Source organism: Rana temporaria, chromosome 1 (assembly GCF_905171775.1).
Source record: "Rana temporaria chromosome 1, aRanTem1.1, whole genome shotgun sequence".
Taxonomy (NCBI): Eukaryota; Metazoa; Chordata; class Amphibia; order Anura; family Ranidae; genus Rana; species Rana temporaria.
Window position 1 is genome coordinate 619,735,420 of NC_053489.1, and position 16,626 is coordinate 619,752,045.

Below are 16,626 nucleotides of genomic sequence, written 5' to 3' on the forward strand. Positions count from 1 at the left end.
CCCTTTAAAATCTTCATAGCAGACGTTTAAAAAAATCTACAGGTTGCATGTTTTGAGTTACAGAGGAGGTCTAGTGCTAGAATTATTGCTCTCGCTCTACCAATCGCGGCGATACCTCACATGTGTGGTTTGAACACTGTTTACATATGCGGGCGCTGCTCACGTATGTGTTCGCTTCTGCGCGCAAGCTCGTCGGGACGGGGTGCGTTTTCTGGCTCCTAACTTTTTTAGCTGGCTCCTAGATTCCAAGCAAATTTGTCAAACCCTGGACTAACGGATCTACTATCTATATCCACGCTGCCTTTCCTATAACAGTTGATGGTGACACCTTAAGATACTTTTTACCAGGAGACCCTACACTACAGAATCCCAACGCTACTATTTGCTTACTGGAAAACACTCATCCCTGCAAATGGATAAGTACACTTACTGCTCTAGAATTACTCAATTCACATATACTGTTTACATAGTGCTCTAATTGAATCTGGTATTATTAATAGTATCCTTCTGCTTGGGATTACTTAGTCTGTCTTCAGTTGACTGCTCTGCAATATCTTAAAAGGGACATACACTCTAAAACCATCTGAGCTATACTTCACGCAAATGCTAGTTGCATACAGTATTCTCATATGCTACGTGCTTGACATTTGTTGTTAATAGTATATGGGCTTGCGCCCTAAAATATTGAACATGTTCGCTCTAAGTTTTTTTACACTAAGGGTAGAAGGTATGTTATACCTGCTCCCTTAGTAGCCTAATGCATTCCTTTATGTTAAGTGATATGATGTAGTGAACCCCCAAACTCCTTTTCTCTGATTGGAGTGACGCCTGCGGTCCAGTACTGATAATCACAAGCATAGAGAAGTGCATTGGAATCTTTAATGCAGTTGGGCCTCACTCAGGTATATCGAAACCTTTTAAGGCTAACGGTTCAAGGTATGTGGTAATACCTCCACCTTTAGTAGCTCAACGCATTCTATATGTGAGAGAGATGATGTAGTGAACTCCCAAACTCCTTTTTTTCTGACTGGAGTGACGCCTGTGGTCCAGTACTGAAATTCACATTGCATAGAGACCTGCGTTGAATTCCTTTCCTAACCGCAGTTGTGGTTCACTCCCGTTCACCGTAGTTTGTGACAGCTGCAATGTATAAAACTTTTGATTTAGGGCCCTTTCCCACGGGTGGATCTGTTTTTAGACATCCACTTGCTCAGCGTGGATCGCTCCATTGATCCCCGATGAGCCGGCGGATGACAAGTCTGTCTCTGCACACTGTGCAGAAACAGACCTGTCAGATCTCTGCTTTCCTCTATGGGGGGGGGGGGGGCGGTCCGTTTTCATCCGATCCGCCTGATGGGTAGAAAATAGGGTTTTCATCCGTCTGGATTTAGCGGTTTTTAAGAACAGCCACTGCTGTGCTCCACAGCCCTATGTTCAGAAAAATAGGAAAACATTCTCAGTACCGCAAACTGTCTGCCTTGTCCCTCACAGCGAGCGAGTCTTCAGAGACAGGGACAGGTGAACTTCTGCAAAACGTGTCCCAGTTCCTCTACACAGAATCCCCAAATATACTGGCCTGACCTGAAAAGCAGAGTCCTGTGCTAAATGAAACACTAACTGGTTGTCAACACCAGTATTAACACCTGCACTATTTGGCTAACTGGAGAGTCTTCCAGGATCTCCGATATCTGGTCTGAATCTACCTGGAGCTGCTGGTTGTAGAAAACCATTGAAACGTAAAGCGTTTGTTACACACCCACGCTCCCTCGTCACTGGCTTTGATTGACAGCAGCAGGGGACAATGGCTCCTGCTGCCTCAGAAAAGCCAGCGAGACCAGGGAGTGGAAGCGGTGGAGAGCCGCAGGCATGCCCAGCGCTGGATCAAATGAGGTCTCCGGTAACTATGTACCTAAATTTTTTTTTACTTTATTCAATGAATGCAAGGCAGTAAGGTAAAAAAATGTTTAGGCTTTATATCTACTACAACCACTTGCCTACTGGGCACTTTTACCCCATTCCTGCCCAGGCCAATTTTCATCTTTCAGCGATGTTGCATTTTGAATGACAATTGTGCGGTCATGAAACACTGTACCTAAACTACATTTTATCACTGTTTTCACACAAATAGAGTTTCCTTTGGTGATATTTAATCACTGCTGAGTTTTTTTTTTGTTTAGCAAAAAATAAATAGGACCAAAAGTTTTGAAAAACATTTTTTTTTTCTTACTTTCTGTTATAGAATTTTGCAAATAAGTAATTTGTCCTCTGCACTGGTGGGGCACTATAAGTGAAGTGAACTCCTGCGCTGTCGAAAGTGAAGGGGCAAGGGCAGACTAAAGGATACTGCTGCAAATAAAGGAAGGTCTACCTCGATAGACAAAAGTGATAAGTGTAACAAGTGAAATTATTGCGCTGTAAAGTGTTATACAAAATAATGTGTGTATACACTGGTGGGGCACTGGTGAGGTTGCACTGATGGGGCACTGAGGGGGAGGCACTGATTGGCCTGATGTCTTTACAGCCTTGCCGGTTAACAGCTCTCCTTTCCTCCCACAGACACAGCGTGGTAGGAAAGTAATTCTGATAACCTGCAAGTCTGTTTACATGTGATCAGCTGTAATTGGACACATGCTAAAGGTAAAGGGGCGCTGTGATTGGCCCTTTACCCTAATCTGTAATCATCTTAAGGACACAATGGTAACAGAGCAAGCTCAATGCACTTCACAGGAGGTGTGCGGGGGGCAGGGTTCTGGGAGGACCTCTATTGACACCCTCCCAGAAATGGACGACCACACTGTAGCCGTCATTCAGCTATAGCTTTATGTAAAACCTTTATCCCAAAAGGAAAAAAATGGTTTCCTGTAGCTCCGCTTTAATTTGTTAGTGTATTTAACCACTTGAGAGCCGCGCTATAGACGAAAGACGTCCACAGCGCGGCTCTCAAGTGCCGGGTGGACGTCCCTGGACGTCCTTTTATGTGCATTACCCGCGCGCGCCGTTGGGGGTGCGCAACAGGTAAACACTGTGCCCGGCGCATCGCTCAGATGCCGATGCGTGTGCCTGGCGGCCGCAATGTCCGCCAGGTACCCGCGATCGGCGGTGACAGCAGGGATGTGGAGCTCTGTGTGTAAACACAGAGCTCCACGTCCTGTCAGGGAGAGAGGAGACCGATCTGTGTCCCTTGTACATAGGGACACAGCATCGGTCACCTCCCCCAGTCAGTCCCCCTCCCACACACAGTTAGAACACACCCAGGGAATACATTTAACCCTTTCCTCACCCCCTAGTGTTAACCCCTTCCCTGCCGGTCACATTTATACAGTAATTAGTGCATTTTTATAGCACTAATCGCTGTATAAATGTGAATGGTCCCAAAATTGTGTCAAAAGTGTCCGCTATATCGCAGGCCTGACAAAAAAAAATAAAAAAAATCGCAGATCGCCGCCATTACTAGTAAAAAATAAAAAATAAATCATATCTATCCCTTATTTTGTAGGCGGTATAACTTTTACGCAAACCAATCAATATACGTTTATTGCGATTTTTTTTTAACAAAAATATGTAGAAGAATACGTATCGGCCTAAACCGAGGAAAAAAATATATAAAAAAAAAATTGGGATATTATTATAACAAAAAGTAAAAAATGTTGTGTTTTTTTTCAAATATTTCTGTCTTTTTTTGTTTATAGCACAAAAAATAAAAATCGCAGAGATGATCAAATACCACCAAAAGAAAGCTCTATTTGTGGGGGAAAAAAATTATAAAAATTTAATTTGGGTACAATGTTGTATGACCGCGCAATTGTCATTCAAAATGCGTCAGCGCTGAAAGCTGAAAATTGGTCTGGGCACGAAGGGGGTTTAAGTGCCCAGTAATGAAGTGGTTAAGTCTCCTACTACATCCAACACCCCCCCCCCCCCCCCGACTAACAATGCTGCTGTCTGTTGTGCGCCCTATGCATTTTCATCCACAGTGTAGGCACTCTAATACAGAAGGGGTGTTACTGGCCAGATGACCAGGTGGAAAAAAAAGCCTAAAAAAGAAAACTAATGCAGCCACCACATCTAATGATTGTTAAGCTGCAATATATTACATTTGTGGTTTTGGGTTTATTATCATTTTAATCATTAGTTATTCAGTGCCATTGTTTTCTTAATTTTCATTTATATACAATTAAAAAAATTAGGCAAAATAAATAAAAATATACCAACTTTTTCTACAATTTAACATAAAAATGGACCATACAGTCTAAGTGGCGCACAAGAGAGAGCTAATCACTTGAATAGGTGTATAGACAAAACACAGACTGCAGGCTCCCTCTGGTGGTCACAAGTGTTCATTTTCTAACCAATTATCCTTAAAAATTGTATGTTAGTGCAAATAAAAAAATAGAAATAAAAAAAGTGTCATGGACAGTACTCAATTTTCTCTAACCGATTATCCAAACAATTCATTATGAGATGTAATTCACATCAAACTGACAAAGAATAAGGATGTAGTGTGGCAGAAAAATGAAAATGACTTGCCTGCTGCAAGGAAAACGTGGCCTTTGGAAGATACAAACACGGATCTTGGATTAATTGTTATTATTTCTCGGTCTTCTCCTGGTTTAAATAATTTGTACAAATAGCCATAAGTAGCAGTTCAGAGATCTGATGTTCACACCATATCTAACGTCACACATACCTAGATTATTTAACAGCTTGCTATATGTGTAAATTACTGTATATCATATTTTTGTTAAATTATTTTTAGTATTAACATTCATAATTTTTTAATTTGTAGGCCATTATTCGATTAGATTATTAAATCACTTATACAGAAATTAATCACTTGATGTTCATACGGAAAATGTATTATAACATGTAAAAAAAATAGGTGGCCAAAACAACAGGACAAAATGTGCACCCCCTCCCCCAGTATGTATAATAATTCATTATACCAAACCACAAAAAAAACAAAAAAAAAACCCTGTATTAACCACTTCCATACCAGGCACTTAGGCACCTTCCTGCCCAAGACAATTTTCAGCTTTTAGCACTGTCGCACTTTGAATGACAATTGCGCGGTCATGCTACACTGTACCCAAATGACATTTTTTATCATTTTGTTCCCACAAATAGAGCTTTCTTTTGGTGGTATTTGATCACATCTGCGATTTTAATTTTTTGCGCAACAACTAAAAAAATACCGACATTTTTTATTTTTTTCTGTTAATTTTTTTTGTAAAAAAGTATGTTTTCTTCTTCAATTATGGGCACTGATGGGCACCGATGAGGTGGCACTGATGGGCACGATAGGCGACAGGGATGGGCACTGATAGGCGGCGCTGGTATGCTGCACTGATGGGCACTCATAGGCGGCACTGATGGGCACTCATAGGCGGCACTGGGCACTCTTTGGCGGCACTGATGGGCACTCATGGGCAGCAGTTATGGGTGGCACTGATGGGTACTGGGCATAGATGGGCACTAAGGTGGCACTGATGGACACTGGGTGGCACTGATGGCATTGCTGGGTATCATTTCAGTCAGTGCCCATGTTGCCAGTCAGTGCCCATTTGTGGGCACTGATTAGCATCGATTGTTTTAAAAAAAAAATCCTATTTTTGCTCTATTGAGCACCAGGGGGCACTCCCTGGTGGTCCAGTGTTGGCATCCGAGGGGGGGCTGCGCTGATAAACAATCAGCGCGAACCCCCCCTGTCTACTCGCGTCTGTTTACAATGTGATCAGCCGTGATTAATAGACGCCCAGTTAGGATTTCACAACCACTTCCCGGACGTCAATTGACTATTGACCAGGCGGGAAGTGGTTAAGGTAAAAAATGTCCCAGTAGCAGTATTGCCTCCTCACCCCTACTCAATCCAGCACTTTGCCTGTCTATATCAGTTCTCTCCCCACTCTCACAGGGTTTGCTGAGGCAGCGGGAGCCACTGGCTCCTGCAGCTGTTAACAAAATCCTGTGAGCAGGGATTGAGGGGCATGGCCGAGCTGGGCTGTGTGCATCTATGGACACACACAGCCAGGCTCGGGAGCAAGCATGCACATCTGCCCCCATAGCAAGTATGGGGGGAGACACAAAAGAGTAGAAGCGCTGGTGGGCAGACCACACAAAAGGAGGTTCGGAGCCGCTCTGTGCAATAGTAATAGTGTCATACACCCCAACACAAAATAAATTATTATTATGAATAATATTATTATTCATAATAATGTATTTTTTTGTTTGAGTTTGGGCATTTGTTATTTTATTAGTATTATTAATAATAATACTAATAATAATAAATGTAATATTTTTTAAGGTTAGAGGTTAATCATTATTTATGAATGTATTATTACATAATTATTCATTTATTTTACTTATTTATGATGATTTTTAGTTATTTGTGTAATAATTTTACATTTATTTATTAATATATTACTATTTTATTTAAAAAAATAATTTGAGCAGAAAATCGCTCAAAAAACATCTCCATGAAGAATCATTGTTTTTTTTTTTTTTTCTCCAGCATTTTGAGCCTGGGGGGGCGTAACAAATAAGTGTCTTCCTGTGGTATTTAAGTACCGTATATTATTTTTGTGTTTTTTACATTGCCCTTCCCCTTATGTGTATCCTTTCTAATTGTGTTTAATATTTACTTTAAAACGTGAAATGAATAAAATAAATGAAAACGGTGTACTTGCGTGTGTCTTCATTTCTTTACGTGTACTGTTTTAAACTATGTGTATTTATATACATCTTCCCCCTTATCTTTCCCTTTCCAGCATGTCTCACCTCCCTCTAACCTAATCACTCTTCCTCAAAAAAAAAAAAAGGAAAAAGGGGAGGGGGAGGAAAAAAAGAGGGGAAAGGGGGAGGAGAAGGAAGGTAGGTGAGGCAAATCGTTGGCCATCTTCCTAAATCATTCTAACATCTCTTAATCTACTTTTTCTTTTAGCTATTGCTGCAGCATGATTTTATATATTTTTTGGTTAAGTATAGTGAGATGAACTGTGCTAGTTAGGATTACACCGTTTTTCCTGCATATATTTTAAACTTGAAGTATGTATTTACCCCCCACATTTCAATAAAGCCTTTTATTTATATTTTTTGTACCCTTCCCCTTTTTTTGCATTCCGAGGACTCCCACACATTTTTTGCTACAGAATCTACTTGTATCTGATAAACCAAAACAAACAAACAAAGCTGTACAGTATTTTGCTCTCCATCTATCTTTCTAGGCATCCAGTGTCCCCTATGATAGTTCTCAAGGCATTTTGGTCTTTAACTTCCTATCCCTTTTATTCTCTATCTATTTCTTGGGCATGTTTTTCCCAGATTTCCCATTTTTTTTTTATTTTCTCCTGTTTGTTTCTGATGTCATGTATCCACTTTTCTGACTCCATTATTATTTCCACTTCCTTTTTCCATTCTTTAAGGGTGGGGCATACTACCTGTTTCCAGTGCCTGGGTACTAACCTTTTAACAGCATTAAGTAAATGTGGTATGACACTGTTTTTATAAACTTTTATGGATCCTGTGGTTCCATGGAACAGGAAGTGCAATGGTGTAAACTTTATAGTTTCCTTAGACATTTTCCTGATCCATGGAGCCACTTCCTCCCAAAATACTCTCATCCCTGGACATGACCACCAGACGTGGAGGTAGGTACCCCTATCTCCACATCCCATCCAACATCGGGGTCTGGTACCATCTGACCATAAACTTATATGCCATCTCCTGGGTTGACGAACTTATGGACGAGTTGTGCGTAATTGCATTAATTTTTTTATTTTTGATGGGGGGAATCTACATTCTAGTTCTATTTCCCATTCTTTGATAAAATAAGGGGTTGTTGTGCTTTGTTCACTACGTATTAATTTATATATTTGGGACAGTAGATGATCTGGTTTTGATATCTTCCTACATGTTTTCGCAAATGTAGTTAGGGAATTAAGAGTTCTTACTTGGGGATCTAGTCGGCTAAAAAAACTTTGCATCTGGCCATATCTCCGTTCTGCCATTGCCATATCTCCTTGCAATGATACCAAATCCACTTGGGGCATCAAAGCCCCCAGTGGGGCATACCTCAAGCACATTGTATACCCATCTGATTCTCATGGGTCTAGTGCTCCCTTTTCTTCTCCTGGGGGGAACCATTTATAGCCCCCCAATGAGGCCAGTGGAGATGTTCTAGGGGCATATTTGCCAGATTAATTTATTCTGTCCCACACTGCCAGTGTGTTCCGGGTTAGTGGGGATGTCCATTTTGACAATCCTCCGGCCCTGGCTGGTATCCATGGTGCTCCTGCTTGATTTCTTCCCGCTATATTTACCTTTAGTGGAACCCATGCTTCGTTTACTACATCATGACACCAGTGTAATATGCATACCAGGACCATTGCTCTATAGTACAGTGCAATGTCTGGGAGCCCTACCCCCCCTCTCCATTACTTCTACATAAGATGTCATATGCTATTCTAGCATTTCCCTCCTTCCATATAAATGATACAAATTATTTTTGTACCTTTTTAAAAAATGCTTGGGGGAGTGATATAGGGACCGTGTACAAGATATATAACAGTCTGGGTACTACATTCATTTTCAGGGTATTAATTCTTCCGAACCATATTAATGTGTCTCCTTTCCATCTATGCAGATCTTTTATTATTTCTAATGACTAATGATCCATAATTACGTTCATATAGTATTTTTTCGTCGGCTGTTATATGCACTCCTAAGTAATACAATGATTCCTTGGTGCTTTGTTGTTTTAGCAGTGCTATTAAACCCTGTTAGTGGCTGAAGAAAGGGTTAAAAACAGCCCGTGTAGCGGCACTTCAGTATCGCTTTTCAGGTGCTTTGGAAGGGCTGCCCATTCATTTCAATGGGCAGGGGCGATGTAAGATCGCTCTCTACACCGCCCCAAAGATGCTGCCTCCAGGACTTTTTTTTCCCATCCTGCAAGTGCAGTTTTCAGTGTGAAAGGGGTCTAACTTGTGCTCTCAACTCAACTGTCAAGCCCTTAAATGGCCAGTGTCATAATTGATCACATGTGCAGCGTGATGGCAATTGCAGATCAAATAGAGGCTAAGATGGAAGCTTTCTTGGTTGTAAAGGTTAAGAGAGTTTAGTTCTGCTTTAAGAAACACACTCTAGTCCAAGATCCACTCCAGCCTTTGAATGGTCAAGTAAGGAGCACTGATGAAATCATCAATGTTCTCTCCCCTCTGTAAGTATTTTCCCTGTGAGCGTTAGAGCCCTGATTGGCTCGCTCACAATGCAGGCCGTTCCCTCTCCCATTCTGCATGGTACTGTGCAGGAGATTACAAGAAACTTATGAAAAGTCAAAATTCTTATCTATAATAAATGGTGGCTTGTGATACTTGACCAAAGTTAAACCTGAACTCCACTCACAAGCAATCCATGTCCGTTAAATTAGAATGTTACAAACCCATCATAGATAGAAGCATCTTTTTATGGTTAGGGGCTCCAATGTCTCAAAAATGTGAGAATCAGTTTTTGTTTTCGCAGAGAATGTGATCCCAACACCACTCACTTGGTGGTCCCACAATAGAAGCAACTACCAAGAAGCAGCCACACCATGTTTGCAGCCAGATGGCTCTGGGAGTTGTACCCAGGCAAGGTGCATCTCCTGTTAAAGAAGACACCTAGGGCCCCTGCCTCTGTGGCTATCACCACAAATACTTGCAAATGGAGCCCTTGTGACAGAATCACTTGGAATAAAACAATACATTTGTTTTCACTATTCAAAAGGGTTAGCTTTACAAACAACAAATTAATTAGAAATGCTCTTGGTTTTCTTTCTTCTTGGCAAAAAGTGTCAAGTAAAAACGTGCGCTATAAAGAATAATGCCACAATTCTAAAACTAATCTCTACAGATTTGTGGTTACTATGTTGTATAGTTACTCAAAAAAAAAAAATTCACCTGGTACTTTTTGTTTCTTTTCAAACTGCACTGCAAGCTTCGAAACACCCTGGATGTTCTAAAACACAAATAAATTAATATTGATTACTACTATGATATGACTAGACGATTTGTATATTCTGATCAAGCAAACTTTTTTATTCACCATGAGGACACACTGGTAAAATGAAGTAGGGCCAGGGCTGTCTTAATGAGAGGGCACGCCTGGGCACTGCCCAGGGGCCCTAGCTGCATGGGGGGCCCCTGCACTTTCCCCAAAGCAGCTGGTCCTTGAGCCCATGCTGCCCCGTAATTGGGGGCCCCATGATGGCACAGAGAGTGATATATACACAGGGGAGGCAGTCTGCCTCCTACCTACTTGATGTCTGTTTACCTGCACTGTCATCATTGTTGGGGCCCTAGAGCATTACTTTGCCCAGGGGTCCATGATGCTATTAAGATGACCCTGAGTACGGCATCATTGTAAAGAGGTAAAGTGGTGAACAATGCCCTTGATAAACTGTCAGCTTCCCTATGAACTGCCAGTTTTGGTTCGAAGACCTCACACATTCCTTTAATGAACTGTGAATAAAAGTTTAACAAACTGGAATCATTGTCTACAGACACAAAAAACCTCCACTATGCAGCTCAACCCCCAGCTGCCCCACCTGTGCTAAATTTGGATTCAGCAATGTGCAGGAGAGAAGAGGCTCTTTCGGCTCTCTCTCTCTCTCTTCATTTGCTTAGACACAGCCATTGAGGAGGGAGCAAGGCACAGGGCTGAGCCTTGATCTGTGTGATTTAGTTCCTGTTCACACCACAAAAACATCTTTCATATGCGTTCCGGATGCGTTTCTGAATGTGCTTTTTTCAAACATGTTTTTGATGCCTTTCCATTTATTTTTTCATCTTTTTTTTTTACTGTACTAGCGTCCAGTGCATTTTGATGCTTTTTACTGCGTTCCAGTATAGTTCTGTGTTCTGTGTGAAACCAATATAACCTACCTGTTTGATGCACACTGCACGTGGGTCTTATGGACACACAGAGTGGGGGCTCAGGAACAAGTAAGCACGGGTGCCCCCATAGAAAGCCGCTTGCTACGGGGCACTTAGTGGGGGGGGGGGGCAGGAGCGTCAGCGGGAGGCCCAAGAAGAGGAAGATTGGGGCTGCCCTTTGCAAAACCATTACACAAAGCAGGCAAGTATGACATGTTTATTTAATTGTTATCTTTACGATCACTTTAAGGAATCTGATTGATCACTATAGGAAACATCTCTACTATTTTTAGCGCATTTTTTATAATTAAATCCCTGTGCTAAAAGAAAGCACTAAAACAGCGCAAGATGTCCCTAAACTTTAAGTCTAGTACACATTAGCAGTGTTTTTTTCTAAGTAGCTCAAGAGGAGCTGCTGTACAATGTTAGTACAGTGATCTCACCACTGAGCTATTGTGTTCTGACAGGGGGACGGCCTCCCCAGGCACAACACACTGGTCAGCGCTCCCAGACGCTGATCGGTAGACCTTTTTCAGTTATGCCCGGGTTCTGTCGGGCCGGCTGCCGTACACATGGGCCGAATGTCGGCCGAGTTCTATTGAACTGGCCAATACTGCCTGATGTCCGGCCAGTGTATTGGCAGCCGGTCGGTAGGAAACCAGCAAATATTAGTGGAGATTCTAGGCAAGGAAGGTAGTCAGAGTTAATGCACCCAATGTAATAGATATATACATTAGGAGATGTTATGGAAAATAATAGTGTAGTAACAGTCACAACTGTAAATCGCTGTACATTATAAAATCATTATATAGGCCAGTGAGATATATCACAACCACTTACTGCTGTACTGTAGCCTAATAATGTGCCACACTGAAGGAAGCCCACTGAAGTGATCAAAACTAAAAGGGGCCTGTGAAGCCTCCCCCCTGTCCTAACCATTCCTGTTTCTAGGCCAATGTTTGCTATTCTTAGCCTGTGGTGTAAAGAGCTAGGCAAAGTGGGCACCTGTCTTCTTAAACTGAGAAACCCTTGTAAATTAAGTTACTTCCTTTAACAACTTCAGCCCAGGAGGATTTGGCTGCCAAATGACCATGCCACTTTTTGCGATTCTGCACTGCGTCGCTTCAACTGACATTTACGCAGTCGTGCGACGTGGCTCCTTTTTTCCCCACAAATAGAGCTTTCTTTTGGTGGTATTTGATCACCTCTGGGGATCTTATTTTTTGCGATATAAATACAATAGAGCGACAATTTGAAAAAAAACGCTGCACTAATACGGCTATAATCGCGTCGAAAAAAAAAAAGCTATGTTTTTTTTTTTTCTTCGAAAAAAGTTTTTATTGAACAATTTACATTTGGAACATAGTTCTACAAGTTACAATGCAATACTGGAGAAATGCATAAAACAAAGAAATGTGGCTTATACATATATAGGCACAGCAGATCAAAAAACTTGTTCAGATTGAACACTGGACTAAAATGAGTGGAATGTCCAAGCTATTCATGGAATTGCAATCTCAGAGTCAGGGAATAACCCCAGTAAGCATTGTTTGGGTGAGAAATGATACCGCTCTAAAAACTGCTGATCCCTTGGCTTTGCTTCCGTCCCATTAAACCAAAAAGGTGCTGGCTATGCACAGGTGCATTGGATAGAAGAAGATCCTGGACTGCCGCACTCCAAAAAACAACCAAAGCCATGCAGTCAAAATGAAGTGAACAACAGGAAAAAGGTGGCTGACATGTTTCACATCATGTGATGCTTACTCTTCTCTAGTGAACAATGACAAAAACTGTTTAAAAAGAGGAGGGGAAAAAGGTGAATGGGGTGTTTCACCAATTGATTGTTAGTCAATGGAACACTTTGATGAACCCTGATGTGTCACACATGGAATACTATCGTGTATGGGATTAAATAAAAAATCTCATACTGGTGATAAAAGCTAATAAAAAAACACCATGGGCCGGATTCAGACACCTGAGCGTATCTGTCCGGCCGGCGTAGCGTATCTCCGATACGTTACGCCGCTGTAACTTTGGGCGCAAGTTCTTTATTCAGAAAGAACTTGCGCCCTTATTTACGGCGTCGTAACGTATGTGTTGCGGCGTAAGGTCGCGTAATTCAAATGGGGATGTTGGGGGCGTGTTTTATTTAAATTAGGCTTGACCCCGCGTATTTTATGTTTTTTTTTAACGGCGCATGCGCCGTTCGTGAAAACATCCCAGTGCGCATGCTCGAAAATCCGCCGCAAAACGTCATTGCTTTCGAAAATACGAACGTAAATTACGTCCAGCCGTATTTGCAAACGACTTACGCAAACAACGTAAAAATTTCAAAACTCGGCGCGGGAATGACGGCCATACTTAACATAGGATACGCCGCACATACCCCTCATATAGCAGGGATAACTTTACGCCGGAAAAAGCCGAACGCAAACAACGTAAAAAAAAAAAGCGCCGGGCGGTCGTTCGTTTCTAAATCGACGTAAATACTAATTTGCATATTCCTCGCGTAAACAAATGGAAGCGCCACCTAGCGGCCAGAGTGAAATTGCAGCCTAAGATACGACGGTGTAAGACACTAATGCCGCGTATACACCATCACTTTATGTGATGAAAAAAAAACGACGTTTTTGAAACTTCAATGTTCAAAAACGACGTTGCCTACACACCATCGTTTTTTCACAATGCTCTAGCAAAGCGCAGTTACGTTCACCACTTTTTTCCATTGAAGCTTGCTTCAAAACTAGCTTCTGAGCATGCGCGGGTTTAAAAACGTCGTTTTTGCTACACACGGTCATTTTTTGTAAAACAAAAAACAACGTTTTGAAAAACGACACAAAAAATTGAAGCATGCTTCAATTTTTTTTTGTCGTTTTTCACAAGACATAAAACAACGTTTTCCCCCACACACGGGTCATTTAAATTTACGTTTTTAAAAAAGCCGTTTTTTTTATCACATAAAGTGATGGTGTGTAGGCGGCATTACACCTGTCGGATCATAGGGATATCTATGCGTAACTTGATTCTATGAATCAGGCGCATAGATACGACGGCCGGACTATCTCTTTTCTGAATCCGGCCCACATGTGAAACAAATATATATCATAGCCAATATGGTGAAAAGAGTGATGTGTGTATACTATAAATTAATAAAGTATTTTACAGTACAATAATAAATAAATAAATGATTGAATGTGAATGTGAAGATAGGAAAAAATTGTGTATCGGTATGTGTATAAACACACACGGACATATAAGATGTCACAAAATTCACACACAATATTTGTGTACTGTGATATAAGGTGTTGTGAAATAAACATATATAGCTAGATTCAGGTACAGCCGCCTATCTTTAGGTTGGCGTAGCGCATCCCATTTGCACTACGCCAAAGTAACATAGTGAGGCAAGTACTGTATTCACAAAGCACTTGCCTCCTAAGTTACGTCGGCATAGCGCAAATGGCCCGGCGTAACCCCGCCTAATTCAAAATAGGCAGGTAGGGGGCGTGTTGTATGGTAATGAATTCACGATTCATTACCATACATCTAAATGAAGCGCCGATCGTACGGCGCATGCTCAGTATCACGTTGCAAATACTCCTTGCTTTCGACGTGAACGTAACCTACGCCCAGCCCCATTCTGAATCGGCTTACGCAAACGACGTGAAATTCGACGGCTGTCCCGACGTCCATACTTAACATTGGCTGCGCCATGTTTTTGGTGGTTTATCTTTACGCCTGAAAACGCCTTACGTAAATGGCGTATCTTACATGCGACGGCTGTGCGTACGTTCGTTAATAGGCGTATCTTGATCATTTGCATATTCTCGGCGTAAATCGACGTACACGCCCCTAGCGGCCAGCGTAAATATGCAGCTAAGATACGACGGGGTAGGAGACTTACGCCGGTCGCATCTTAGCAACAGAGAAGCGTATCTCAATTTGAGCATATCGCTTACAGATACGATGGCGCGGATTCGAACTTACTACGGCGTATCTACTGATACGCCGTCGTAAGTCTTTCTGAATCTAGCCCATATAGCTTAAAAGTTTATACAATAGGCTTTTTTATCGTTTTTTTTTATCAGCTTTTATCACCAGTATGAGATTTTTTATTTAATTCCATGTGTGACACATCAGGGTTCATCAAAGTGTTCCATTGACTAACAATCACCTGTGGGCTAATTGGTGAAACACCCCATTCACCTTTTTCCCCTCCTCTTTTTAAACACAGTTTTTGTCATTGTTCACTAGCTACGAGTAAGCATCACATGATGTGAAACATGTCAGCCACCTTTTTCCTGTTCACTTCATTTTGACTGCATCGCTTTGATTGTTTTTTGGATTTTATTTGTATAATAAAGACATCGTTTTAAGGAGTGTGGCAGTCCAGGATCTTCTTCTATCCAAGCATTGTTTGGGGTCCAGGGTCAATGGGGATCCCATGTCATCATGGAGGAAGTCCGCAATCTGCTTCCACAGACCCTGAAGGACCGGGCACGCCCAAAGTAGATGGAAGAATGTGCCCGTCGCTTGGTTACACATCATACACGAGGTAGAAGACTGAGACATGCTCGATGCACCACGTATAACTGGGTTAGCCTGTCGGAGAGCTTGGGGGATACAGTCTTGCATGAGTCAAGTGCTTCACTCTACTCCTCATCCTCCATCGGGCCCACCTCTCTATCCCATCTCGGTTTAAGGCTGTAAGTGGTAGATGATGGGGTGAGAAACATGATATAAAAATCAGAGATCAGCTTTCGTGGGTCCACACCCTTAACTACTGCCATGATAACATTGTGTGCAGATTGTGGCAAAGGATTGGGAAACTGAGCTTGGGCGTGATGCACTTGGAAGCATAGAATTGGGCAGCAGGAACTCATTTTGGAGGTCCTCAAAGTTTTTAAGTGTGCCATCGGAAATGATGTGGTGCAAATAATATATTCCATGTTCGCACCATTCGCACGATCCCTGACCGTGTCAGGGATCAAGAGAAACTCTGAGAGTAATCTACTGTGCCATAAAGGGGTATAATCGTTGTGTTTAGGGGTCGTTAATGTTTTAGTGGTGATGTCCTATACGCGCCTATATTGGTACAATAGGGACCCACGGTCTCTATTGGAGTTATTCCCACTAAGTCCCACTGCAATTGCGGTGAGTGGGTCAGTGGTTAGTTGCGCCCACCGTGGACATAGGAGGGTGAGGAATCTGAACTTTCGGTTTTATCTATGTGGTACAGTTAAGACAGTTGGGATGCAAGGTAATAAAGATTTAAGTCAGGGAGGGCTGTTCCACCTAGGTCAGTAGGGTTCTTAAGGACTCTCCAGGCCAGCTTGTGTCTGTTGCTACCCCAAACAAATGTCTTGAGTATGGTCTCCATTGACTTGAAAAATTTCAAGGGTAAGTATACGGATGTGTGCCAGAGTATATACAATATTTTAGGAAATAATATAATTTTAACGATATTAATGCGGCCCCACACACCGAGTGGTAGTCTCGCCCATACCTGGGTTCTAGACTTGATGAGATCGAAAAGGGGTTCTATGTTCAGTGATATATAGTCAGCTGGTGAAAAAGCTATATTTTTAACTTTTTTCTATAATAAATATGCCCCCAATTTTTTTTAAAAAAAACTGTTTTCCTCAGTTTAGGCCGATATGTATTTTTCTACATATTTTTGGTTTAAAAAATCAATAAACCGCAATAAGTGTTTATTGATTGG

General features: G+C 41.8%; 1 protein-coding gene across 1 annotated transcript in view; it reads right to left on the reverse strand.

Annotated features, from left to right (window-relative positions):
- POLN (DNA polymerase nu) overlaps positions 1-16,626 on the reverse strand; it is a 268,106-nt gene that overhangs the window by 157,691 nt on the left and 93,789 nt on the right. Inside the window, exons 13-14 of the mRNA XM_040335297.1 lie at positions 9,930-9,987; positions 4,528-4,605 (exon numbers count right to left, since the gene is read on the reverse strand). Of these exons, the coding sequence (XP_040191231.1) occupies positions 4,528-4,605; positions 9,930-9,987 (136 nt within the window). The remainder of the gene's footprint in view (positions 1-4,527; positions 4,606-9,929; positions 9,988-16,626) is intronic.